The 24,418-nt window shown below is 41.1% G+C and overlaps 2 protein-coding genes across 6 annotated transcripts in view; both read left to right on the top strand.

Annotated features, from left to right (window-relative positions):
* The window catches only part of MGAT4D (MGAT4 family member D), a 99,977-nt gene extending 89,098 nt beyond the window's left edge, over positions 1-10,879 (top strand). For 2 of the 4 annotated variants that reach the window (XM_032805293.2, XM_032805291.2), the window contains 6 exons: positions 8-115; positions 3,334-3,527; positions 7,129-7,207; positions 7,324-7,405; positions 8,580-8,692; positions 9,311-10,879. In XM_032805293.2, coding sequence (XP_032661184.1) covers positions 8-115; positions 3,334-3,527; positions 7,129-7,207; positions 7,324-7,405; positions 8,580-8,692; positions 9,311-9,331 — 597 coding nt within the window. In that variant the 3' untranslated portion in view covers positions 9,332-10,879. Of the gene's footprint in view, positions 1-7; positions 116-3,333; positions 3,528-7,128; positions 7,208-7,323; positions 7,406-8,579; positions 8,693-9,310 lie in introns of those variants that run through there. The other 2 variants (XM_032805292.2, XR_004377124.2) reach the window with 2 other exon arrangements.
* A 12,892-nt stretch (positions 10,880-23,771) lies between these two features.
* CLGN (calmegin) overlaps positions 23,772-24,418 on the top strand; it is a 73,242-nt gene continuing 72,595 nt past the window's right edge. The window contains exon 1 of one of the 2 annotated variants that reach the window (XM_075066282.1): positions 23,772-23,948. In XM_075066282.1, coding sequence (XP_074922383.1) covers positions 23,928-23,948 — 21 coding nt within the window. In that variant the 5' untranslated portion in view covers positions 23,772-23,927. The remainder of the gene's footprint in view (positions 23,949-24,418) is intronic. The other variant, XM_032805289.2, reaches the window with a different exon arrangement.

The raw sequence follows: 24,418 nt of genomic DNA, 5'->3' as shown, positions 1-24,418 counted from the left end.
TTTCCAGAAACACTGTGAAGGGCAAAAGGCCTATGTGCGTATCCGTTCTAAGCCATCTCTCTTTCAGCATGTGGGAATTCATTCATCTTTGGCTGGGAAAATACAGAATTTAAAAGTAAGGCTCTTAAAAAATTTCCCACCATATTTCTAAATTATTTGTGTGAATTCTGACTTGTTTGCTTTTTGAACTGAAAAAATGTTGTGTATTTGGTGATAAATTTCATGTACCAGAAGTGCAGATTAATGGAGGAGAGAGATGAGAGGAACATATTAATTTGTAATCTGAACTGAGTGGGGGAAATACACTCACAGGACATATAAAGATATCTTCTCTGAGTCTGGGCCTTCAATTAATTAGTAGGAGTGGTACCATCATAGCGCCCAGGATCCCTAGCATGGAACAGGGCCCCACTGTACTAGGCAATGTACAGACACACCAAAAAGACAGTTCCTGCCCCAAATTGCTTACAATCTAAATATACAACAAGAGACAACAGAAGGATACAGACAGATGGGGAAGTATGAGGAAACAGTGAGACAGTATTGGTCAGCAGGATAAGCAGTGGTCTCAGCACACCAGCAGCTTAACTGTTGTCAATTTTTTTGTAGGCATAATGGCAAAGGGAAGTTTTGAGGTGGGATGTGAAGGAGGATAATGAGGTAGCTTTGCAGATGTTTGAGGAGCGCCTCCTACCTCTGACAGGTGGCATGGGAGAAAGTACAGAAGTCTTTGTTTGAAACTTTTTTACTAGTGGGCGATGGAGATTGGCCTCAGGAGCTGAGCAGGGGCTGGAGTCAACATCTCAATAGTGAATGGAAGATAGGTGGAGACTGACCATGAAGGGTATTGAAAGTGAAGACATATATGTTAGAGCAGGAGGACTCAGAGGCAGATTGAGTAGATGGGCTTCTTTATTGCGGTACTTGTTCCCCTTGACCTATTGTTGAGTAAGCACTGAATTAGTTACAGCACACACTTTTTATCTAAGTTAGTATGTGAATGCCTATATTTACTACAACACCCTCAAAACCTTTATAGAGTAATGTGAACGCCCATACAATGAATATTAATAGCTATATACTGAATATAATTGTCCTCGCCCCTGTTTACTGTTTACAGCATTAAGCATATTCTACAGACATTTTTACTTCCAAGATACATTTCTTTGCAATAATTGCAGCCATGAATTCCCTTAATCAGCAGCTTGCAGGGAAGGGAGGAAGGGGCCATGTCCCCGAGATCGTTTGTGGAGCTGGGAAAGGAAGGGAGGAGGAGATAACACTGCTTTACACACAAAATATCCTTTAGATCCCCATATGCCTTATGCAGCAGCAGTGCTTATCAATCCTTAACAAGCAGAAGGGGAGGGAAAAGGGTAGCAACTTTATCAAGCAAAGAGACAGTGCGTGCCTGTGCCTGCTCCCTGTTACCATGCTAGCGGTTACCCATGTCTTTACTTAAACTACATTGTTGGGGTATGTAAAGGTTATCTCCCCTTTTATCACATAAAATATAGTGGAGGGGTTCAAAGATAAGGGTGATGTGGTCAAAGTGGCAGGCTAGGAAAATGATCATTACAGTAGCATTTTGAATGGATATGAGTGGGGTAAGGTTGCATTTGCCAAGGGAAGAATGTTGCAGTACTCAGGATGTGAGATGAGAGCCAAGTGAGAATTTTCGTTCTGTGGATAGATACATTTTTTTCTTATCCTAGAGATGTTATGCTGAAAGAATCTGCAAGATTTAGACACAGCCTGGATATGATGATCTAGAGAGAAGTCCAAGTCAAAGATAAATCCTATCTTACTGGACTGAGTGGCGGGCAGAATGGTAGTGTTGTCCACAATGATCGAGAAAGGAGGTAGAGTGGTAGGCTTAGCAGGAGATGGAGAGGGGAAAGAAGAGTTTCTGTTTTAGCCATGTTGAACTTGAGCTGATGTCTAGACATCCATGAGGAGATGTCAGTGAGACAAGCTGAGATTTTAGTTTGGACAGGAGGAGGTGGGTCTGGAGTAGAGAGGTAGATCTGAGAGTCATCAGCATAGAGATGGCAGTTGAATTTGTGTTCACAGATGAGATTACCTAGAGATAAGGTGTAAAGAGAGAAGAGAAGGGTACCAAGGACCCCCTCTGGAGACCCCACAGAAAGTTGAAGGGGGAACATAGCAGGTCTTCCAAAGGACACAAGGAATGATTAGAGAGAGAGGAGAACAAGGAGAGGACAGAGTCACGAAAGCCAAGGGAGGACAATATTTCAAGAAGAGCACGGTCAGTTGCGTTGAAGGCAGCTGAAAGGTCAAGGAGAGTGAGGATGGAGTACTGGTTCTGAGCTTTGGCTAGGAAAAGGTCATAAGAGACTTCAGTGAGACTTGTTTCAGAGGAGGGCAAGGGGTGGAAGCTGAAATAGAGAGGGTCTAGGGTGGAATTTGGGAAGAACAACTCCTGACAGCAACTGCATACATCGCATTTAATGAGCTTGGAGATGAGATGGTATTTGGAGAGGCACATGAGGTCAAGAGTGGGTTTTTCACTTACAGTGTCCTGTTGCAAACAATCAGAGGCTCCTCTGCTTAAACTGTGGAGGAAACACCTTCTCGGGGAGGACTCATTTATTAGGTTTAGATCATGTCAGATCCACAGTAGTCAGATGTGAATGCCGTCTCAAGAGCACCTGGGATGGCTATATAAACAATGTAAATAATACGAACTAGCATAGGGCTTGATTTCTAGTCTACCAACAAAGATTCTCCTGAGGTTCCTGAGGAAATGGAGAGATTCCTTCTGGTAGCCTTTCCTCCTTAGATACTGTCCTTTCCTTATATTCTGCTCTATTAGTAATGCAGCACAGGTCTGTATTGCCTGTGGCATACCTCCTCCCATAAAGCAGTTGTCCTCACCACATAAGAGCACTTAAGTACAAGACTTCAAGAGTTCAGTTAGGGCTGTATGATTATATAAAAATCACCATATTGGATCAGACCAATGGTTCATGTAGTCCATTTGTCTCTGACAGTGACCTATACCAGATGTTACAGAAGAAGGTGTAATGGGCAATTATGGAACAGCCTGCCCATCAGAAAAGCTTCTACATCATTAGGAAATGATAGATAAAGTTCATAGTTACACAACTTATTGTTGAGTTTTAGTGGTTTCACTGAAGGACCGCCCATAAATATGGGATGCAACATTTAAAATCTAAATATATCATTTTATATGAAAATAGTTCAGATAATGACTCTTTGTTTTCTGTAACAGCCCTCTGTGATCCAAAATATTTGAACACTGAATTATGAATCTTTATATGTGATATTGTATCTCTTTCCATCTAACAGGATAAAGATTTTGGCAAAAACATGCTACATAAAGCACATGTTAACCCCCCTGCAAAAGTGACTACTAGCCTAAGAATATTCCAGCATTATACTTTGGAAAAAGCTTATGAAGGAATGGACTGTTTTTGGGCTTTTTCTCCAGTGGCTGGAGATTATATCTTATTCACTTTTTTACAGCCATTGAAAGTAGATGGGTAAGTGCTAAATGATACGGTAGGATACTTATACCCAGTTTTGAATCCTGTCAAGATTACCAATTCTCTGCTGTTTGAGTATGCACAAACTGCCAATTTAAATAAGTATAATAAGTCTGCTATGCCCATTTCCTCTTTTTTAACGCTTTCCCTGAAACACACTTCTTCCTTAAAAGCTTATGAATTCTAGACTTCTCCTCACAGGAATAAGAATTAAATAGTTAAGAAAGAAAGAAAAATCAATGTAAACCCTATGGTGAAAACAATGAAAAGCAACGGATTGAGTGGTGATACTGTTATGCTTATAGAAGCATACAGGATTTTTTTCAGGGAAAAAGGCAATATGCCGCATTTATTGGAGATACAACAATTAGCATATGCATTTAATCACACACACACTGTCCTGCCAGTCAATGTTATACTTACCAGTCCAGAATCCTGATCAATCTAGTGGCTAGCTAGGTTGATCATGGGTAGAGAGGAGCCAGGTTCTGTCAGTCATGACCCGATGCTCCGGGGAAGTCTTGGCAGGACAAACCCGAAGTTTCATGGCAAAGCACCCTGTTCATATAGTGATCTTCCTTCGTTGTGACCAATGAGTTTTGCTCCATCATGCTGTAATCAATTGCTGTTTGTCAGGTACTTCTTTTTTTAGATTGTTCTTATTTTTTATTAGCCTTTTAGGGAGTTACCCCATGCTGGTTTTGATCAGCTATTTTGTCCCCATTGATGGGTGCCTGCTACATCTTTTAGAGTTGTCAATTTACCCTCCTCTGACATCTTAATAGGGGTATATTGCAATCTCTAGGTGCCTTTATGTCCATCCTTGATTCCTTCCTAGAACATCTGGTCCAGTGATGGCCTTCACAATTATCTTTTAACACACACAATCCTCATTCACACACAAAACAAGATTGATTTACACAAAGCATTTGAACAGGAACATCACATTGAAATGCAGGAGAAAACAATCATTCCATTCTTTTACTTATTTCAAAATGCTAAACCTACCACAAAGTGGTGACCCTAAAGGTCTGTTACAGCCTTGAAATCAGCTTCAGACACAAGATTCTGGCTGCTGCATCTTTACCAATGACCCATTAGGCCATTCCTTTCTGCTTTCAGACAAGGTCTACTTTAACTTATACCATCCTACTAGTCACCTTGTGGCAGCTTGCACCATTTTTTAATTGGACTGAGGTGTTGTTGGTTTGAGAACAGAGCAGTGGGCAAAAGATTTTTCTAACTCTACAGGAGGGCCAGGACAGGTACTCCTGTTTGGTGTGTCTCCTGTGTACAGGTGGGAAGTTTTTCTTTTGCAGATATTAGGAAATGATCTTCCAAAGATTCGGGAGATCCTGGAGACACGTTCTAGGAGTGGGTTCCCACTTACAATTAGATTCTTGTTGAATTGCTTAATTAGCTGAGCTGCAGACCTGCCCTTTCTATGATGAAACTGGAATTGTCGTAGCAGATCAGACCAGTGGTCCCTCTAATCCAGTATGCTATTCCTGAGTGTGGCCACTTCCAGATATATCTTTAGAAGAAGGTGCAAGAAAGCCCATAGCAGACAATTCTGGAATAACCTATTTACAGGGAGAGATTCTTCCTAGCCCCTTAAATTAGCAGTTGGCTTATGCCCTAAAACGAGGATTTACACACCTAAACTTTTTAACTTGTCTAATGTAATTGTGGATGTTCTCATTATCCATATAAATGTAAAATTTTTCTAGTCCTAGTAAGTTCTTGGCCTTGATATCTTTTGACAGTGAGCTCCACGGGTTAACTATGTGTTATGTGAAAAATTATTTTGTTTTATCATGCTTAAAATGTTGTCTTTCAATTTAGTTAAATATACTCTCGTTTGTGTATTATGAGAAGGGGTAAATGAAAGTTCCTAACTTTCGTTCTCTGTATCGTTAATTATTTTACATATGTCCATCCTGTCTCCTTTGACAAATAATGTTCCTCTCTTGGCTTCCCAGAAAAAGACACTTGCAAAAATACATTGTGAAATGCATTCTCCATCATAAATAATGTACATGAAATCATTTAAACCACTAGATTTTGTAAAATGTATTTTACAACAAATTAATGTAATGAAAAAATACTGTTGCCCCTCTGGTGTCTTGTGGGTCAGTTCCATCCTGGATGAGAAATTGGTAACCTAGTTGACAGATCTGAATATTTTCTTAGTGCAGCTTGTGTATTTTGGACTATATGAGCCATACTTGAAGAGAGGCAGCCTGAATATTGTTTGCCCATCTCATCTTTCAAGGAACTTCACTAAAACCCCCATGCCACATTCCTAGGGAGTACCTCTGCCTCAAGAATAGACTCAAGTTAGAGAGAATATGGCAGGGAGGAAATTGCTTTGCTAACTAACAACAATCCAAACATTTATTCGAAGATTTTACACTGCTTACACACTCAAAAAGAATTTACAAGATCATTTGTAATATCCCCATCAGGTGACCCCACCAAAACAATATTGTAACAAATATTGCAGCATAAATGGAAACTGCTATGACTCACAACGTTCATAATTCAATAGCTTACATGTTAATAAACTTATAGTCCATATCTTCCATTTTCCCAGGGTGGGGTCTAAACAGGAAGAAGGTGGCTTCTACACAACATTGCCTTTTCTAGCTGATACCCCACTACTCTAGTGCTGCTAATTGTTAATTTTTATTGTGAACCTTATATTTGGAGTTCTTCTTAATGCCTCAGCTGCAGGATTCATGTGAAAGTGAGAATCTCAGGTTTCATTTAAAACAAAACAAAACAAAAAACTTATGAGCCTGAATAGTTGCAAAGAAACTATTATAAACATGAAATCTAAAGAGGTTCCAAGGCCAGAAGGCAAGTGAAAAGAATCCAAAAAGTATTTTTTTAAATCTCATGATGTTTTTGGGGGCCTAACTCATGATTTTTGAATGCTTGAAGTTGGCAATGCTGTTACCTATTGGCCAATATTGGAGCTTCTTAGAAACACTTGATCAACAGACCTCCATGAATAACTGAGGGCTGCCACTGGCATATGGATCCCACAATAAGAGGTGCTAGTTGGACATCCTGTCATCAAGGAAGTTTCATTAAAATTAGGAAACAGCCCACTTTCAGTACCTAAAATGCTGGATTTGCAAGGAGGTCCACACTTTTATAGCAAGACTTGGGGATGATCCTTATGCAGCTGCCTGCATGGGTGTTGCAGGCCTCAGGTAGGCTCTGGAATGATATGGGACTATTGGGGTCTGTGTGTAAGGGCTAGTGAAGCTTGGAATGGGTTAGATTGATTGGGATTTGAGCACTGAAAGGGAGAAAGATTAGTGACAATTCAGCATGGTGTTGCTTTCCCCTTTCACTGTTTCCAGAACAGGTTGTCTTTTGGGATATATTGTTTGAAATTTAAAGGTTTTAAAACAATTTGGCCAACTGGCTGCAAATGTTAACATCTGTCTCTGGCTTCACTAACATGCTATTTGCAATAGAGAATGTATATTTAAAGTTTTACTACAGAAATTATTCTTGAGAACTATTCACCTAGAATCTTCTACCGTACAAAAATATGCAGAAATAATATAGTTCTCATTGGCAGGTACCTCTTTAGAAGTGGAAACATGGAACACCCTGGTGATAAACTGTTTAACACTACTGTAGAAGTTTGGCCTACTGCTGTAAGTATCTCATTTCCCACTGCAATACCCAATACTACTCATTTTATGAATGAAGGTTAGAAAAAATATATTTTATAAAACCTGGTTGGGACTTCTACGCTTTTGTTTTGTTACAGGAAACAGAATTATTAAAAGATGCAGTAGACCATGGAGACAAAGTTAACTACCAAACAACCGAAGATGGATATTTAAAGATAGGTAAACTACTTCTTATCATTTCAAAGACTGAAACAGTTTGCTTATATATACATACTATTTAAAAAACCAAAACCCTATACACTTTAAAGCTCCGTTAGTTCTATAAGAAACTCTGAATTTCAAAGTCAACTAGTAATCGAAGAATACATTTTCAACTTCTGCATGTTGCAGTATGTGGTTTGGTTACTTAGAATTCAGTATGGCAGAGTAATGAAAACAGACTTTAGTAAAGGGGATAGTGAAGGTTTTAAATTAAAGAAAAAGCCCAATCATTTCAAGCTCCTCAGTAGGATAATTGACTGTGACTTGAGTTTTGTAGCTTGAGCTAATTGATTTTGACATCATTAACTTGTGGTTCAGCCAGCAACAAAGGTGAACGTTTCGTAAGAATATGCTATTTTTAAAAAGAGCTTGTACATCTTAACACGATAAAAATCTATTAAACAGTATTTTCTGTTAGTCATACACTGATGTACTGTCAACATCACAAACTTGTAGGACACCAAAAGAATGTTTTCAATAATGTTCAGAGGCTGCCTAACTTCACACAAAACAGCTATGAGAGGGAGGATGACTCTTGTAATCATTATCCCAGCGGTTAGGGTACTGGGGTGCATGAGATCCCCTGATTCAAGTCCCTCCTCAGCCTGATGAGGAGAGAGGATGTGAACAAGGATCTGCCACCTCTCAGGTGAGTACGCTAACCACTGGGCTAAAAGTTATAAGGGAGATCTTCCTCCTCTCGACATTGTGTGTGGAATTAAGTGGACTTTGAGCACACATACAGATTGGGCCCCACAGGCAAGATAGGTGTCTACTCACCTATCTTCACCTGGTCTGAGGATCTCTCTGGGGTTTAGGCAGGAAATTGGTGTGCAGGTACTTAGAGGCAGCAGTGTTCCTGCCCAGAGGCAGGAACCTTTAATGCAAAAATTTAGGTTCAGAGGGAGCTTAGGCATCTACAGGATTAGGCAGCAGCCAAATGGACTAAACAGTGGCCCCTAAAAATGGGACTTGGCATCTAACTCCCCAGCTTAGGTGCCTCAGTACTCTTAGGAATCTGGGCCTTAGGTAGTATTTATTATAGACATTAAAACTGTCTGTGTTCACTCCACTAGAAAAATGCATTTCTTTATAGCTCATACTAGTGCTGATTGGTTTTGTTTATACATAGGTACATTTGATAATGGAATAGCAGAAGGCATCATCAGTCCATTAGTAGGAAAAATACAGGCTATTCGTTTATCTATCCATTCTGATTCTCCTGTGTGGGCATTACTGAGTGAGGTAAGCATATAGGAAGCATATTAATAGGTCTATTGTTTCAGCTCCCATTCCTGCCCCCGAGTCCACCTGCTAATATTTATGGCTTTAAGATCCCCTTTTCCTAACTCTTGAAAAAAAAATTGTGAAAGGGCTGTGCAGACAGGGGGGAAAAAAACTATACAGATAAAAAGATGAAACTGCACAAAAAGTACTGAAAATGGACAAAGGGACTGATTCTCCAACCTTGCCTATATTGAGTATCACTTACCTGAGTAATCCTCTTTACTTCAATGAGAAAAAGCCTATCAGTAAATACTACTTGGAGTAAGTAAGCCTAGAAGAATTTGGACCATGATGTATACTGATCATGGAGAAAACTAGTTTTATTCTTTTATAGCTCAGGTGTTGTTTGTAGCAAGAGTAGGCAAACCTCTTCAGCCAATAGTGTAATTTTATAACTGCTTGTGTCTGACTGTTTAGAGACTCAATAGCCACATCTCATGGGGAAAAAATCTCAACTTGGAGAAAATCCATCACTGTATCTGAAAGAGGAAAATAAATAACTTATTTTAACATTTGATATGATTTTTGTAAATTTTATCAAATCTCTTATTCCCCCCCCCCTTTTTTTCCTTCCAGATATTGATCAAGACTTCCTGAAAATACAAAACCCCAGAAAAGTCACTTGTGCTGAGTCTTTCCTTAAGGATTGCTTTGAAAGCCAGGCCACCTAGTGGTAGCAACAAATGGTCTGCTGGGGAAAAAACCAAACCCTTGTGTATTCCTACTACTGCTTAATACTGTGTATTAAAAAGGGGGAAAACCTAAAACTCAAGGACTTAAATATTTAAAAAAATATGTTCCTGGTAGACCCTTTGTAAAAACATAAATGCTTTTCATTTGAATACACAGACATATCACAGGGACTGAGCGCTACACTACTGTAAAATTAAAACATAGTCATTGTTAAAGACAAGATGTTCTAGGACCTCCCTCAGGGAATATAACATCAAAGTCCTGATTCCAAATTTAGTCCCACCAGAAATAGGGACATTTAGGAGAAAAATTTTTACTTCCATTGAAGTATATTGGCAGAGCATTTTGGAGAAGTGTAGCAGAGTGGGAAAACAATCAATATTTTGCTATATTACATAGGATAATCCACCCTAACTAGAGACAGTTTATCAATACAAAGAGCAAACTGAAGTTAGGATAATTTGAGGGTGCTTTCTGTTAATTAATTCAGCCCTGAAGCCCATTTAGGATGGGGTATGGTTAGTACCTATTAAATTGAAAGCCCCTTCAAGTTATCATTTAAATAATATTAATCTTAAACAGCTTGTCTTCACTGAAATATATACCACACCATAAAATTTTATGCTGAGTTAACTGTAAATAATAATTTTTCATTTTTATTATTACTACTGTTCCAGCATTACAAAACTAAGGGGGAAAGATTGTTCCCAGCTTGCAAGGAGCATGTGCTCTTGCTATGCCATTCCTTAGGATATTGCAGCTTGCTCACCTGGCGCACCCAGGCAGTAATATAAGCTGGGGTGGGTCCATACATCTGCCCCTTCCTCATCCTTTTTTAGGCAATTTCCAGTGAGGTCCCAATCTTGCAAATATGGACACACATGAGAAACTTTAGTTGCATGAATAGTCAGGGATTTACATACATGTTTGCAAGACTGGGCCCTCAGTGTGGAGCCTTGTGATCTGCAGAGGCTGCAGGCCAAACCTGCTTCTCGTTCTATGGTGCAACAAGTCACTGTGCTTGGTGGGAAGATGCAGAGGAAACTGTGAGGGGAACTTACTTCACTTATTAGACACAGATGAGGGTATGATTAAAAGAAGTGAGATTAATATAGATTAAAAAAATCTTCTGTTTAGGAATGAAGATGTAGGTATATTATACAATGTTCAGTAGAGAACAGCATACTATCATTCTCATTAGAAACATTTAATGGGCCAAATGTTGCAGCCTTCAGAAGGCCGCAAAGCAGTGGTTTCCCCAGGAATTGAAATTAGAGAGGGTGTTTGAATTTGTGGGGGTGGTGGTGGGGTGGTCAAGGCCAATGGGGGGTGAGACTGAGGGTCAAGGTGGGCTGTATGGCACTATAGTAAAAACTGAAAAATGTTTCATGACCATTTTGTGTTTTAAAATCACACAAATTAAAGTTGGCTACTCAAGCCTTCTGTGAAGCACTACAGCTACATCCTTCTTGGTTTCTTGTTATAATTTTGCACAACTCTGTTAATGAACTTCTTGAATGCAATACGTTCATCTTTGGTGGCTTCTATTCAGTTCTATTCAATGATGAAAAAGAATGCTCCACTGTAGCTGTTGTGAGTGGGAGTAGCATGAGATGAATTCTTGCTTCTTTCATCCCAGGAAACATAGCACGAAGATCGGGTCGAGCCACTAGTGATGATAAAAAAGAAATTGAAGTCAAATCTTCATTCATTCATCATATGATATTCCACTCTGTGTTCAAATTCTCTACTCTGTCCTGGTCACATGGTAGCCCCATTGCTGGTAGTGCCTCACTCCACTCAACTGTTGGCGTTTTATAGGACAGGCATCTGTAAAAGCTACATAGAGGTTGAGTAGAATCTAGAAGTCGTTGTTGTAGATTTTTAAGAATCAAGTCTGTGTACTTTTTCAGTTGTCTTACCAAAGACTTCTTGTCCTTTTTACTTAAGGATTCAATATAAATACCTTCATTAGTCAACTTCTGGACTGAAGTCTTTGCTTCTTCCAGTTCTTTTTCAATGGATAGCTCTCTGATTGCTCTAAATGTAACTTCCATTGCTGGACAAAGATCTACTACTGTTGCAGCAGATGCCTGGATGGCATCGTTTAATGACCCAAGTGGTTTCAACAGTAGACTCATGAGAGAGAGAATGGCAATAGTCTTCTCTGAACGTAGTAGCAAAAGTAATCCACCAGCCTGGCTACTTAAATCCATCCCATCTTGGTAGATACTTTCCAAAGCCAGTAATAATGGCTGAAGGAATTAAGACAACAGCCAAGGATGGTCATGAGAAAGCCAAAGTGTTTTCCCAAGTTGGACTAATTTGAACTTCAGTACCAGTGTATCTTCTATATTTTCCAAGATATTCAGTCTTTTTGGACTCTTGCTGAAAAAAGAATATGACGACGACATTACATTTATAGCTTTTTAAATGTTTTTTGAAGATTCTGCAGCTTGTACTAGTGTTAGTTGGAGTAGAAGGCCTATACAGTGTGTATAGGAGAGATTAGGGTTATACATTTCTCTGAGCAAAGATTGTACTCCACCATGTCTTCCAGAGACGTTCGCAGCTCCATCAAATGCACAAACAGCCATCTGTTTGGGGTCTAATTGACAAGCATTTAACTCTTCTAATATGTGGGTTGTCGGAGATGCAGCTGATGTGTCTTCTATAACTTGAACATCTAGAAATGCATCTACTGGCCTACCACTGACATCAAGATAACATTTGATGCCTATTTGCATCAGTGCATGTATGCAAGTTTTTTGAATGTGGTGAGAGAGTTCTTCACTTTTTCAGCTGCTGAGTCTTTCACTGTTGCACTGCATGCTTCTAGCCAGGCAGTTGAATTTCTTGCAGAAAGATAGCGAGCATTTGCTGGTCTTGTTTGGAACCAGTGTTCAGCTTCAGGATGAACAAGTGACAATGCACTTAACATTGTCTTGCTTAAATAGAAAGTATAATGCCACAGCCATGTTTGTTCGCATGAACTGTGTTGTGTCTCCAGCATTCTTAACAGCCTCATTAAATACTTTTGAAAGTGGGCTTATAAGGCTTTCTGCATGTTGATGCACTACAGAGGCCTGGTGTTCTGCTGCCTTTTCACGTAGTTTGTCAGCACTGGCTTTGCTGATCGGTCTGACAAACCAAGCTCCTCCACTTTTACAAATTATAACCAATTGGAAAGCTTTCGTTTTTCGCAAGAGGTGCACCAGTAGCCATCTTTTGTAACTTCAATAAATGGGAACACTTTGACCGACCAACATTGGGAACTGCCTTTAGGTTTTGGAGACACTGTTTCTTCAGTAGGTAACTGCATTTGTGCTTCAGGCTGGTCAGATGTAGGTACATCACTTGAACCGTCACATGACATGTTGAGATATTCTTGGTTCTTGATGTGTTCTTCACCTTTAGTTTTTGAGGCCTTTGAGTGGAAAAATTGCTGTATTGTTTTTCTTTTCATTTTCACTTTGACCTGCAACATATAAAAGATATATGAATAAAGTAAAAGTTTTGTTAGGATAATGCAAATTTAAAATAAGGATAATGCAAAATCCACCAAAACACATAACAGGTCTAGATTTCTAAAAAAAAAAAAAAAAAAAAAAAATTAAAAAAAATTTAAATTCACTTTTGAAAAGTAAGCCATCATGGGATAAGAGGGAAGTCCTCCCGTGGATCGGTTACTAGTTAAAAGATAGGAAACAAAGGGTAGGAATAAATTATCAATTTTCAGAAGGGAGAAAGATATACAGTGGTATCCCTGAGGGGTCGGTATTGGGACCATTACTGTTCAACATACTCATAAATGATCTGGAAAAATGGCTAAACAGTGAGAAGGCCACATTTGCAGATGATACAAAATTACTCGAGATAGTTTAACTCTTTGCAGTCTGCTTTGGATTTAAGGGATCTCACAAAACTGGGTGACTGGGCAACAAAACAGCAGATGAAATTCAGTGTTGATAAATGAAAAGTAATGCACATCAACTATACATACAAAATGATGGGATCTAAATTAGCTGTTAACACTCAAGAAAGATCTTAGAGTCATTGTGGATGGTTCTCTGAAAATATCCACTAAATGTGCTGCGGCAGTCAACAAAGCAAACAGAATGTTGAGAGTCATTAAGAAAGGGATAGATAATAAGACAGGAAATATTGCCTCTATATAAATCTATGGTATGTGCACACCTTGAATATTGTGTGCAGATCTGGTGACCCCATCCCAAAAAAGATATATTGGAATTGGAAAAGATACAGAGATGGGCAACTAAAATGATTAGGGGTATGAAACAGGAGGAGAGATTAAAATGACTGGGAATTTTCAGTTTAGAAAAGAGATGACTAAGGAGGGACATGATAGCGGTCTATAAAATCTTGACTGAAGTGAATAAGGAAATGTTATTTAATCCTTCACATAACACATGAACTAGTAGTCACCCAATGAAATTAATAGGCAGCAGGTTTTAAAAAAACAAAAGGAAGTACTTCTTCACACAACAAAGTCAACTCGTGGAACTCTTTGCCAGGGATGCTGTGAAGACCAAAACTATAACAGGATTAAAAAAAGAACTAGATAAATTCCTGGAGAATAGGTCCATCAGTAGCTATAGCCAGGATGAGGAGGGATGCAACACCATGCTCTGAGTGTCCCTAGCCTGTTGCCAAAAGCTGAGAATGGGCAACAGGAGATGGATCACTTGATGATTCCCTGTTCTGTTCATTCCCTCTGAAGCAGCTGGCCTTGACCACTGTCGGAAGACAGGATACTGGGCTATATGGACCATTGGTCTGATCCAGTATGGCCATTCTTATGTAAAAATTAAATAAAAGTTTAGTACAGAAACTCCCCAACATAATGACCTCTCCAGATAGCAACACTGTGAGATAACAACCTTGGCCAATAATGCATTTTAAAAATCTTGGCCTACTAGGAAACATTTATGTAAGTTTCCATTTCTAGTCACAAATCAGCATTCTGGAGCAAAGTCACTAAAATATAGTCCAACAAATAAATGTTTATTTAACGTGCCCCTCACTTTTCCCTCCACCGCCCCCACTCACGGGTGTTGTCCTTGGTCAGTGGAGACTGATTTCAGAGGTGCTTTCAGGTGAGTTCACCTCCCAGGTAGGGAGCAAGAAGGCACCTTGCTTGTTCCTCCAGCTGCTCACTGTTTGCTCTGGCCACTGTTGTTCATTGTGCTACTGTTCACTCCATCACTCTGTTGCCAATGGCCCTGTGCCATCACCTCCTGCTACCACCTGCCAGTGTGACCTCTGTGAGTTGGTCTCTTGAGGTTCCACCCAGCTCTCAGTGATTTCAGCTGAGCTCTTAGTGGGGGAACCTCACTGCTAGTGCAGACTTGGCTGTCTCTTCCACAGAAACACCATCCCACAGCAGGTCTAAGCACTTAAACCTGATGATCAGTCATTTCAGCTGCTGTGGTCACTTAACAAAACAAAAGACTATCTGTGGAGTCTAATCAGCTTTGTCTTTAAACAGTGGAGAGGGGCAGGTCAAACAGCAATTGTGACTCAGACAGACCATCAAGCAAAACACCTGTCCCCACCCTCTCTCTTGATGCCCTCAATCAGCACAGGCTAAGTACAGTTCTACCCCCCTTTACTCATACAATAACAACAACACTTCATTCCCCAACCCGCCCTCGCGTTCAAGTGATTTGTAACCCAACCCCAGCCAAAAATCTATCACTTGGACCATACAGCTCTGTTTGCTGGATACCTAGGTAGATTAGGTGTGAATGTAAATACAATCTGATCCTGAAGCCTTTCCCCCTAGCTCATCACTAGCTGTCAGAGAGAGCACATTTAGACTTTGCTTACAAATCATAATTTGAAATTATTAGGTTGGCCAACATCACTGAAATGAATGCACTGACCTTGTCATAAAAAACAGCTGTATAGTCTATGTTCATACTTTTCAAATCTATTTTACTTTTTCAGATACAGGTATTTTATCATACACTTTATATGCTTTTAAAGTGTGTATTAATGTTTCAATTTCAATTCAAATTTCCAAACAGTCACTAACTTGGCATGTAACTAGTTCAAAAAACTCAGGGGGTGGGATTCATAGGGGGAATAGAGAAATCACTGCCTCAAAGGTACTGGAACTAGGATAGTTCACCCTGTGTTACTGAAATCCAAGCTGCACAGAATTCACACCCTTCTTCACCTGAAACACTGTAGCATCTCCAAGGAAAAAGACACTTCCATGGGTACCTGCATTCCAGAAAGACAAAGACACATGTGATCAAGGCTCAAATGTTTCATTTTTCTGTTCACTGACCTTCAGAAACCCCCGTCAATGGGAAAATGTTTAAACTAAGCTTCTTTTCTGAGACTTCAGTTCCAAAGTGCACTGTTGTTTGTTTTTGGTATTCTCTGTTAAAATGACACTGGGTCCCAGGATTATTATGTACATCTGCAGGTTTTTTGTCAGAATCCTGCAATGCTGAACCTGAGTTTTTAATTGACTGCAGTTTCTGTAGTGTGAATCACATGGTTATATTGGGGCCTGCTCCTCCTCCCATTGAAATAAAGGGTAGAACTGATGTAAGTGGGAGAAGCATCGCCTCCCAGAACCTTTTCTCAATTAAGTGCCTTATCTAACAAGGTGCTGAGTGCCTTCTGCAAGGTGCTAAACACTCTCACTTGCCACTGGCTTCAGTGGAATCCAGCCACATCTTTGCCCCCCTGAACTTGGTGCAGGGAGTTGCACTAAGCTGTAAACCACTGAAAATAGACCTAGAATGATAGTACCTTGCAGTTTAAGCTAATGTAACTCTTTTGCTACTTAAAGAACCTTTTTTTTTCTCAAATAAACTGCCCTTAAACCTTGAAGTAAAACATCAGAAAGTTCAAAATGCTTTGATCAATCTGAATTCTTCAGGGGTAACTAACTGCACTGCTATAGATATCAGTTTCCTTCCATGCAGTCAGCCTTCTATCTAGTCTAATCTGCCTATTTATGTTCCTCATCAGTGTGATATCCACTTTGAGGAAGTATAGGTGCATTATAAATATTAAATTAGTGTAAGTATTGCTTATAAATACTATTGTGGGCCAAATTTTGTTCCTAGTCTCAACCCCCTCCCCTGGCAGTGAGCTGTGTGTGGCCAGAGAGGTCTGCCTGTACAAAACGTATTGCAGAATCAGAGCCCTAATCACCCTGGTGTAAAGCCAAACTAACTGGATCACTGGAGTTACTCTGGATTTTTATTAGGGTAATTGAGAACAGAGTTTCATACTCTTAAATTTTCTGATACCTAAAAGTTTGTTTTAACAGTAAATTTGAGGCTGTGTTGTGAAGTGCAGGAGATAAAACCCACAGAATTCTAGCAGGTTAGTGTTTGGTGTCAGCAGGCCTGATTCTGCTCTCTGTTACAGTGGTGTAAGTCCAGAGCAACTTCATTGAAAAAAACAGCTACTCTGGATTTATACCAGCCTAAATGAGATCAGAAATCTGGCTGAGTAGTCAAAATTTCCTATTGTAGCTTCACATTATGTATTTTACATTAAAGCTAATAGTGGAAGCTACAAACCTGCAACTCCAGGGAATTAACTCCATGGTTTTGCCCCTCCATACCATGAATTTAGCTCAAAAGGAGAGGAGACTATTGAACAGGCAGGACATTCATGCTAACCCTTCAAACTGTGACTTAAACCTGTGAGTTGCATTTCAAACCAGAGCACTGAACCAAGAGAACTTAAATAAGAAATGTCTGGGGACAGTGACATGGCTATTGTAGAATCCCCTTGTGGGCTCATTAAGAACTGGCAATGGCACCACCTAAACATTTGTCAGCAAGTGCCAGGGAATCTCAACAGAGCTGGCTGATACTTGAAAGAACTGGAAAAAGAGGATAAGGAACATTAGATCATGTGAGACCTCATAGAGAACAAAAGTATTCTTTGTATTATGTGTTTATTATACAAATACGTATTGTAAACACAAAACATGAAGGAAAGATTGTAAAAGCCAGTTACAAAAATAAAACAGAGAAGGGCAAAATGTCAGATTCCAAAGCAGAGCATTGAGCTCTTTCAGTAAGAAATACTATTTTAGTACAAGCACTATATTGCCTTTATGGGTTTTTTAAAAAAAATCTCCAATACACGGGCTACCTCAGACTCATTCTACACATATTATTAATTAGTTTAAAAGATATGGAAAACATTTCAGACAAATATTTACATACTAATAATGCTTGTTCAACCTATTTGATTTTCATTTAAGTGCAATGAGAGAGTGACCGACCTCTAGTGCCTATGTTTTAGCAGTCTGGTTTTAGATTTATTCCCCCCCCCCCGCCCTCCATGGACTTTTAAAGGAAAATCCTAAAATCTGGTTAAGTCTAAAAGGAATTATCCATCTGGTTTTATTAATTTCTCTGGTGAATTATTTATTGGTATCTTAGGGTTCTATGCTCTGCGGGAAAAATTCTACCCTCTTTAATTATGTGACCAGTGGCATAAGGAAGGGAAGCTCCATGTGGTTCTTCTTGAACCTATGCATAACTACTGTTAATACTAATGGCCATGCACCCTGAGAAGAGAATGGATCCCTCTGAGACAGGAATTATCCTTCAAATATAATTGAGATATGTAGGCCAAACAAATTAATACAGCCATGTAATTATTTAGATTAAAACAGTTCTTTAAAATATCTGAATTAATGTACAGACCACTCTCATACACATGGGAGTTCCACCTTCCACATCCACTCTTTCTCGTTCTCCATTACTTATAAATCACAATCTTTGTAGATGTTTAACTCTATTTTTTATGTTGCGTAAACTGTTTGTCTTGTCAAGGTATTTCTAGGTTTTGTAAACATCTGTACATGTCTTATTTATTGCAATAAATAAATTTTTCTCCGGATGCATCTTTCATAGTCTGCCTGCATTGGCTTACATGCATGTAAATGGCACTCTGTTTATGGATCTGGGCCCAGGAGTCAGTCTGGAATAGCTTGAATTGATTCCCACATTCAGTTGTTCTTTAAATGTATGATAGGAATGTGAGGTAGACTTCCCAGTTGTAGTGGGAGACTTTTCTTCTGTGGTTTGGGCCCAATTGCCTCAACTAGTGACTGCAAGAAAGACTTTCCTACGCCAGCCAAGTGAGAGTCTCAGTAGTTAGTATTAGAGCTGGTTGGGAATTTTCCATGAGAATGATTTTCTGATGGGAAATGCCCTTTTTGCAAAAGTGATTTTTTTCAAAATTACCAAAACAAACAAAACCATCAGGAACATCAAATGATGACTCCCCAGATGCTCACCTGGAAGGCTCTTTTTAATATCACTTTTTCCCTGGATAAACTGACAAAAACTTTCTATTTCAGTGTCACAAATTTGGTTGAGCAACCCTTCATGCCCACTCGCTGGACTGCTGTGGAGGGACCTGGGTGTTTTAAGCCTCCAGGGTCCTAGCACTGTTGCAGTCTGGGGGTCCCCAGGCACACTCAGTATTAGACAGAGGGTCTGCACCTTTCTTTCTGAGAGCTGTGACCTTGTGGTCCTCTGCCCAGACCTCAGAACCAGTGCTGACTTCTTAGATTCCCCTGTAGCTTAAACACACCCTCTCCCAGGATCCCACCAACGGTTTGAGCATTTGGGGTTTGTAGCGGGGTAGTCCCCTGCTCCTGCCTGAGAGGGCTGCAGTGGTAAAAGCAGCCGTGGAGAGGGCTGCAGCTCTAAAAGCTGGGCTGATTGGGGAAGCAGCCACAGCTGGGCCACACCTCAATCAGGCCTCAGCTGGCCTGTATAAAAAGGCTGGGAGCCAGGTGCTCAACAGTCTCTCTCTGAACACAGAGAGAGAGAAGGGTCTGGCTATAGGGAGGTTAACCAGGTATCTGGAGTGGTGGAGGGCTGGGGAAAGGCCAAAGGAGCTGGGGAGCTCTGGCATAGGAAAGTTGCAGGCCTGGTAAGGCCTATTAGGTACTGGGTTGCAGGGGCAGCAGCTCTGAACCCGTTTGCTTGTGATGAGTGGCTCATACTGCAGTCTGCGCCAGTGAAGGGGGGCTAGATGGAGACTGGGCAGTAGCCAAGACTGAGATAAAGTGGGGATAGAGACTTGGGGGTTCCCTTGGGATGGGGAAACCCAGAACTGGGGGAGGGTACTGCCAGGGGATAGCACCCCAGACAACAGGGTCCTGGGAGGGACATGGTGGCCTAGCCGTGGAGGGTGCTTTAACAGCTGGTGAGCTAATTCCTGAGGACAGCCAGCAGGAGGCACCACCAGGTGAGTCTGCACCCACTTACAGGGTTACACTTTAACTCTCTCAAGGCACAGTGTAAGTGTAGCATATAACACACACACACTTTGCACAGGATTCTAACTTTTATTTAACAAATAAGGCACAAGAGAGCCCCACTTGGAGTTTCAGGTGTGATTCCCTGCTTGTGTGGACACGCTTATGCTAGCTCTAATGGAGTCAGTGCACTAAATACTAATGTAGCCAGGATAGCCTGGGCAGTAGCAAGCGGGGGCACGGGCTAGCTGTGCCAAATACAGAGCTACCTGAACCCCTTGCATACATACTCAGCATAGCTAGCCAGTGCCACCGCTTGCTGCCACCTGTGCTAGCCCAGCTACACTACTATTTTTAGCTCACTACTTCAATGAGAGCTAGCATGAGTATGTCTATGCCATTTGGTAATTACACCCCTAGCTCCAAGTGGAGACATACATTTAGAAAACTGCCACCATCCTAATAACAATATGGCCCTCACGTTCTCCCAAGGAAAGGGTGAACTAGTCTGTTTTTATGTAACAAGTCAGGCAGATCCACTGCTGCTTCAGGTTCCTCCATGTTGGGTTACTTCTCTCTCATCTTGAGTTGGAGAAAAGTGATTCCCCTGAGTAAAGCAGCTCCTACCCTTTTATAACTTTAAGCCCCTATGTCAGGTGAGTTTAGACTTGAAAAACTGGTTTGCTGTGGGGAGAAGACATCTCTTAACCATGGCTGCTTGTCAAAGTGTAATGATGTTCTGTTGTTAGGCCTTTCTCACTACCCCACAGGAATTTCAGACCAATGTGGTAGTAACAGGACCACAGAGAAGACAAATACTCCATTTTGAATGTGCAGGTTTGCAGCCAGGTAAAATACTTAGTTACTGATCTACACAAAATTCATAAATTGTACAGATTCCCCAAATCATCACAGCCAGCAACTAGGAAGCTAAAATATTTAGCTTCCTGTCTCCTGACATGGAATTCTTCTGGAAATCTCCTTGTGGGAAAAATTTCAGGACAACTATTTTTTTCAATTTTTTTTTTTTCAGGAACGGATTTCTGTTTTCCATTAGCTCAACCATGTCTCAATATGATGGAACGTAACCTTTGAGCTTCTAGAGCTTCTTCATAAACTGCCTCTTTCCCCCAAGAGCATGCCCTTAACCACTAGCTCATAGTCTTTTATATACCAAGATACCCAAACAATCTTAACTATGCTGTAGTGACACCACACAACAGCCTACAGTATTTAAGGCATTTTAATATTTGTGAACTCAGATTAGTTTTTTCAAAAAAGACATTCTCCTATGTTTTTCCTTGTGGCATCGCCACTGGGCAATATTAAGGCTGTGCCATAATTGTGGATTTCTTACCTTAACATTTTGGAATGTCTTAAGTGTAATCTTAACTCTGAATTTTCCCAGGGTTATAATGCTTGGCTTTGGGTTAATTACTGTTTCAAGTACCACGTGCTGGGTAAAAATGTGTTTCTAAAACAACTCTTTTTATTAAAAGAACTATTATAGAGTTGCTACAACTGCAGCTATCAAAACCATATGTGCACAGCCTGAAGCTTCCCTCCTGAAAACTGTGCTGCTCCCAAGTTCCATGAAGATTGCTACAATTTCAACACTTCTGCAGTGATTTTTATCCTTACGTTACTGAAACACTCTCAATCATAACCCCATTTTAATTTGATCCGGAAATGTCTTTCGTTTAACATTTTATTAGAAGTTTTATAGACAAACATGCCCAAGATAGTCTATAGCTATGAAATCTTCAAAGAGCAGTGACAGTGGGTCAAGTAACCTACCAGTGAGAACTCTGGAAAATATGTCCTGTGTCTCTCATGCAGTTGAGTAACTGAACACTCCCTCACCAGCATCAACTTCCTGAACCCATAATCAGCTTCAGCAATGACAGCTATATACGAGAAACTCATAGATCCAGTAACCACCCCAAACACACCAAGAAATCAGTTATCGGCAGGTGCCAGGTCCTCAGATACCACAGAATAAACTCCAAGGAGAAAGTCTGGAACAGACATCTTAACACACTTGAAACTCACCTCTATCAAACAAGGATACTCCACCAGAAAGTAGATTGCATCGTGTAAGGAGCCACCTAAATATCCCAGGAGAAATCTGCTTCAATACAAGAAAAAAAACAAACCTCTGACCAGATGCCCCTAGTTGTCACTTATCACCCCATCCCTGAACCTCTCTAAGGAATCATTAAACAAGTACAACTGATGGAAACCACATCTTGGAAGAAATCTTTCCTGAACCCCCCCCCCCTTCAAGTCTTCAAACAGTTCCCCAACCTCATTGTCAGAAGGTCCCCAAACACCAACTCAAAGCAGCACCAGATCCAGCCAGAACAATTGATGCAAATCTGCAGACATTGCTTCACTGTTATAACCCTAACAACACAGCTTTCAAAATCCATACCTGTTAGCACATCTCATGTCATCCAGTGTGTTAAATGCCCCAATAACTATGTAGATGAAACGAGAGATTTGCTATGCTCTTGAATGAACTCTCACAGAAAAATTATAAGACAAAAACAAAATATCACCTATGAATGAACACTTTTCATAAAACCATCACGTCAAATCTAACATTTCTGTTCTTGCTCTGAAATGAAAGTTGCATAACACCATCAAAAAACAAGCCTGGGAACTTAAATTCATAACTCTACTAGACACCAAAAATTACGGATTTAATAAAGATGCTGGATTTATGGCTCATTACCACAATCTGTAATCCACTCATTCTCCTTCGTCCTGTTGTTGCCCTTTTCCTATGAATTGTCTTGGGCAACATATGTTCATTCCTTACCTGTTCCACTTTGTATTTAGCTCTGAATACCTTTCCCAGACCAGAAGAACTCTGTGTAACTCAAAAAGTTTGTCTCTTTCACCAACAGAAGCTGGTGCAAGAAAAGATGTCACCCACCTTGTCTCATTATAACCAATAAAGTTGTTGCACAAAAAAATAGCTGTAGAGGATGTTGAGTGGTTGCTTTATTTCTAATATCACAATGAACCCTCTAAACTGCCTTAGCCTATTTGATCACATCAATCAGATACAACAATAATTAATTGGTTTTAATTACAACCTCTTATTTCAAATATAACCTGCCTGTAAGATTTCAGTTGATATTAACTCCATGACAAGTTAGACGAGTCTGCGTTTGTTCAGATTGATCTTACAAATAGAACATTGTAAAGACTGCTAGATGCTAAAGATCTCAAAGAACCCAGCAGTTTCTAATTCTTCTGCAGCTCAGAGGTAAATGGATTTTCTAATACATTTTTGGAAAGCCAGTCTCCAGAGCACACACTGTAAGTGTAGGGAGGACAGGTTGTATTTTCCATGCACAGAAGGCTGAATCTCTGCTATTGGAACTGCCTTAACTATAGAGCCATAGCCATGGCAAGTGCTGACACTTTGTGCTAAGCGAAGTGTGTCAAGCCGTGGGACTGACCTCAGGGCTTCTTCCTTGCCCTGGCTAAGAAGTGGGGCAGCAGCAAACTAGTAACTGCTTCCCAGCTCCCACATGGAGACTGGCCACTAAGTCTGGCACTTTAGGCTGAGCAGTTCTTCTGCACTAAAGCCAACTCCTTGTTGGAACGCCTTGCCTGAGGAGGTTGTGAAGGCTAGGACTAGAACAGGGTTTAAAAGAGAACTAGATAAATTCAGGGAGGTTAAGTCCACTAATAGCTATTAGCCAGGATAGGTAAGGAATGGTGTCCCTAGCCTCTGTTTGTCAGCAGGTGGAGATGGATGGCAGGAGAGAGATCACTTGATCATTACCCGTCAGGTTCACTCCCTCTGGGACACTTGGCACTGGCCACTGTCAGCAGACAGCATACTGGCCTAGCTACACCTTTAGTCTGAACCAGTATAGCCAGTCTTATGTGCCTCTAGGCAGGGCCGCAAGCACTCCCCTGGGGGCTGATTGTGATTGGCCTAGCCAGCATGTGCTGAGCACTGACCGCTGCGGACTGAGCCGTGATTGGCTCGGGCAGGGAGTGTGCAGCCAGTGAGTTGCGCCAACATGGTCCCGAGTTGTGATTCGCTTGATCTGTTCCGAGCGTGCGCGGATTGGCTCGGGCTGCGCGGCAACACCTGCTCATCAGCGCCTGCATGGCTTAGAGGGCCGTAACGCATGCGCAGTTCAATGTGTGTGATGCGCTGGAAGACACCGCCTGGTTTTACGGGAGAGGTAGATGGGACCTTCTATCTTGCCGGTAATTGTCTTCCCGGGCGCGGCCAAACAGCTCGAAGCCACGCTGGGCTGGCTGCTTCCGGTTTCGTCCACTGTGTAGTGGCTTAGGGCTATGAGCGTCACCGCGCGAGAGTGGAGCTGTGCTTGGGTCTCGCTCCGCAGTCTGCGGGCGACTGGCGGCGCTGCGGCAGCTGCTCCCTGGGTCAACCATTAGTGGGAGGCCCGAGCTCCGGAGGCGCATAGGCGTGCGGCGGCCCTCAGGCAAGGGCTGTGCGGCGGCAGTCGGGAGAGGTGACTGCTCTTCTGCCGACCCTCCCCCACCCTGCCGGTGACCCTTCAGCATGCGGATGGGGCCGTTATTTTACCGTTAGAATGTCAGTGGTATGAGGATTCCAAGCGCTAGCTGGGGGCGGAGCGCGTTCGGTGCTGGCCACGCGCCTGGCGGGCTTCCCCGGGAACGCGCTCAGTCTTCTGCCCGCTCCCTTCAGCGTC

Source organism: Chelonoidis abingdonii, chromosome 5 (genome assembly GCF_003597395.2).
Source record: "Chelonoidis abingdonii isolate Lonesome George chromosome 5, CheloAbing_2.0, whole genome shotgun sequence".
NCBI classification, from domain to species: Eukaryota; Metazoa; Chordata; order Testudines; family Testudinidae; genus Chelonoidis; species Chelonoidis abingdonii.
Note: the sequence above shows the minus strand (reverse complement) of the source record. Positions and strands in the feature narration are given on the sequence as shown.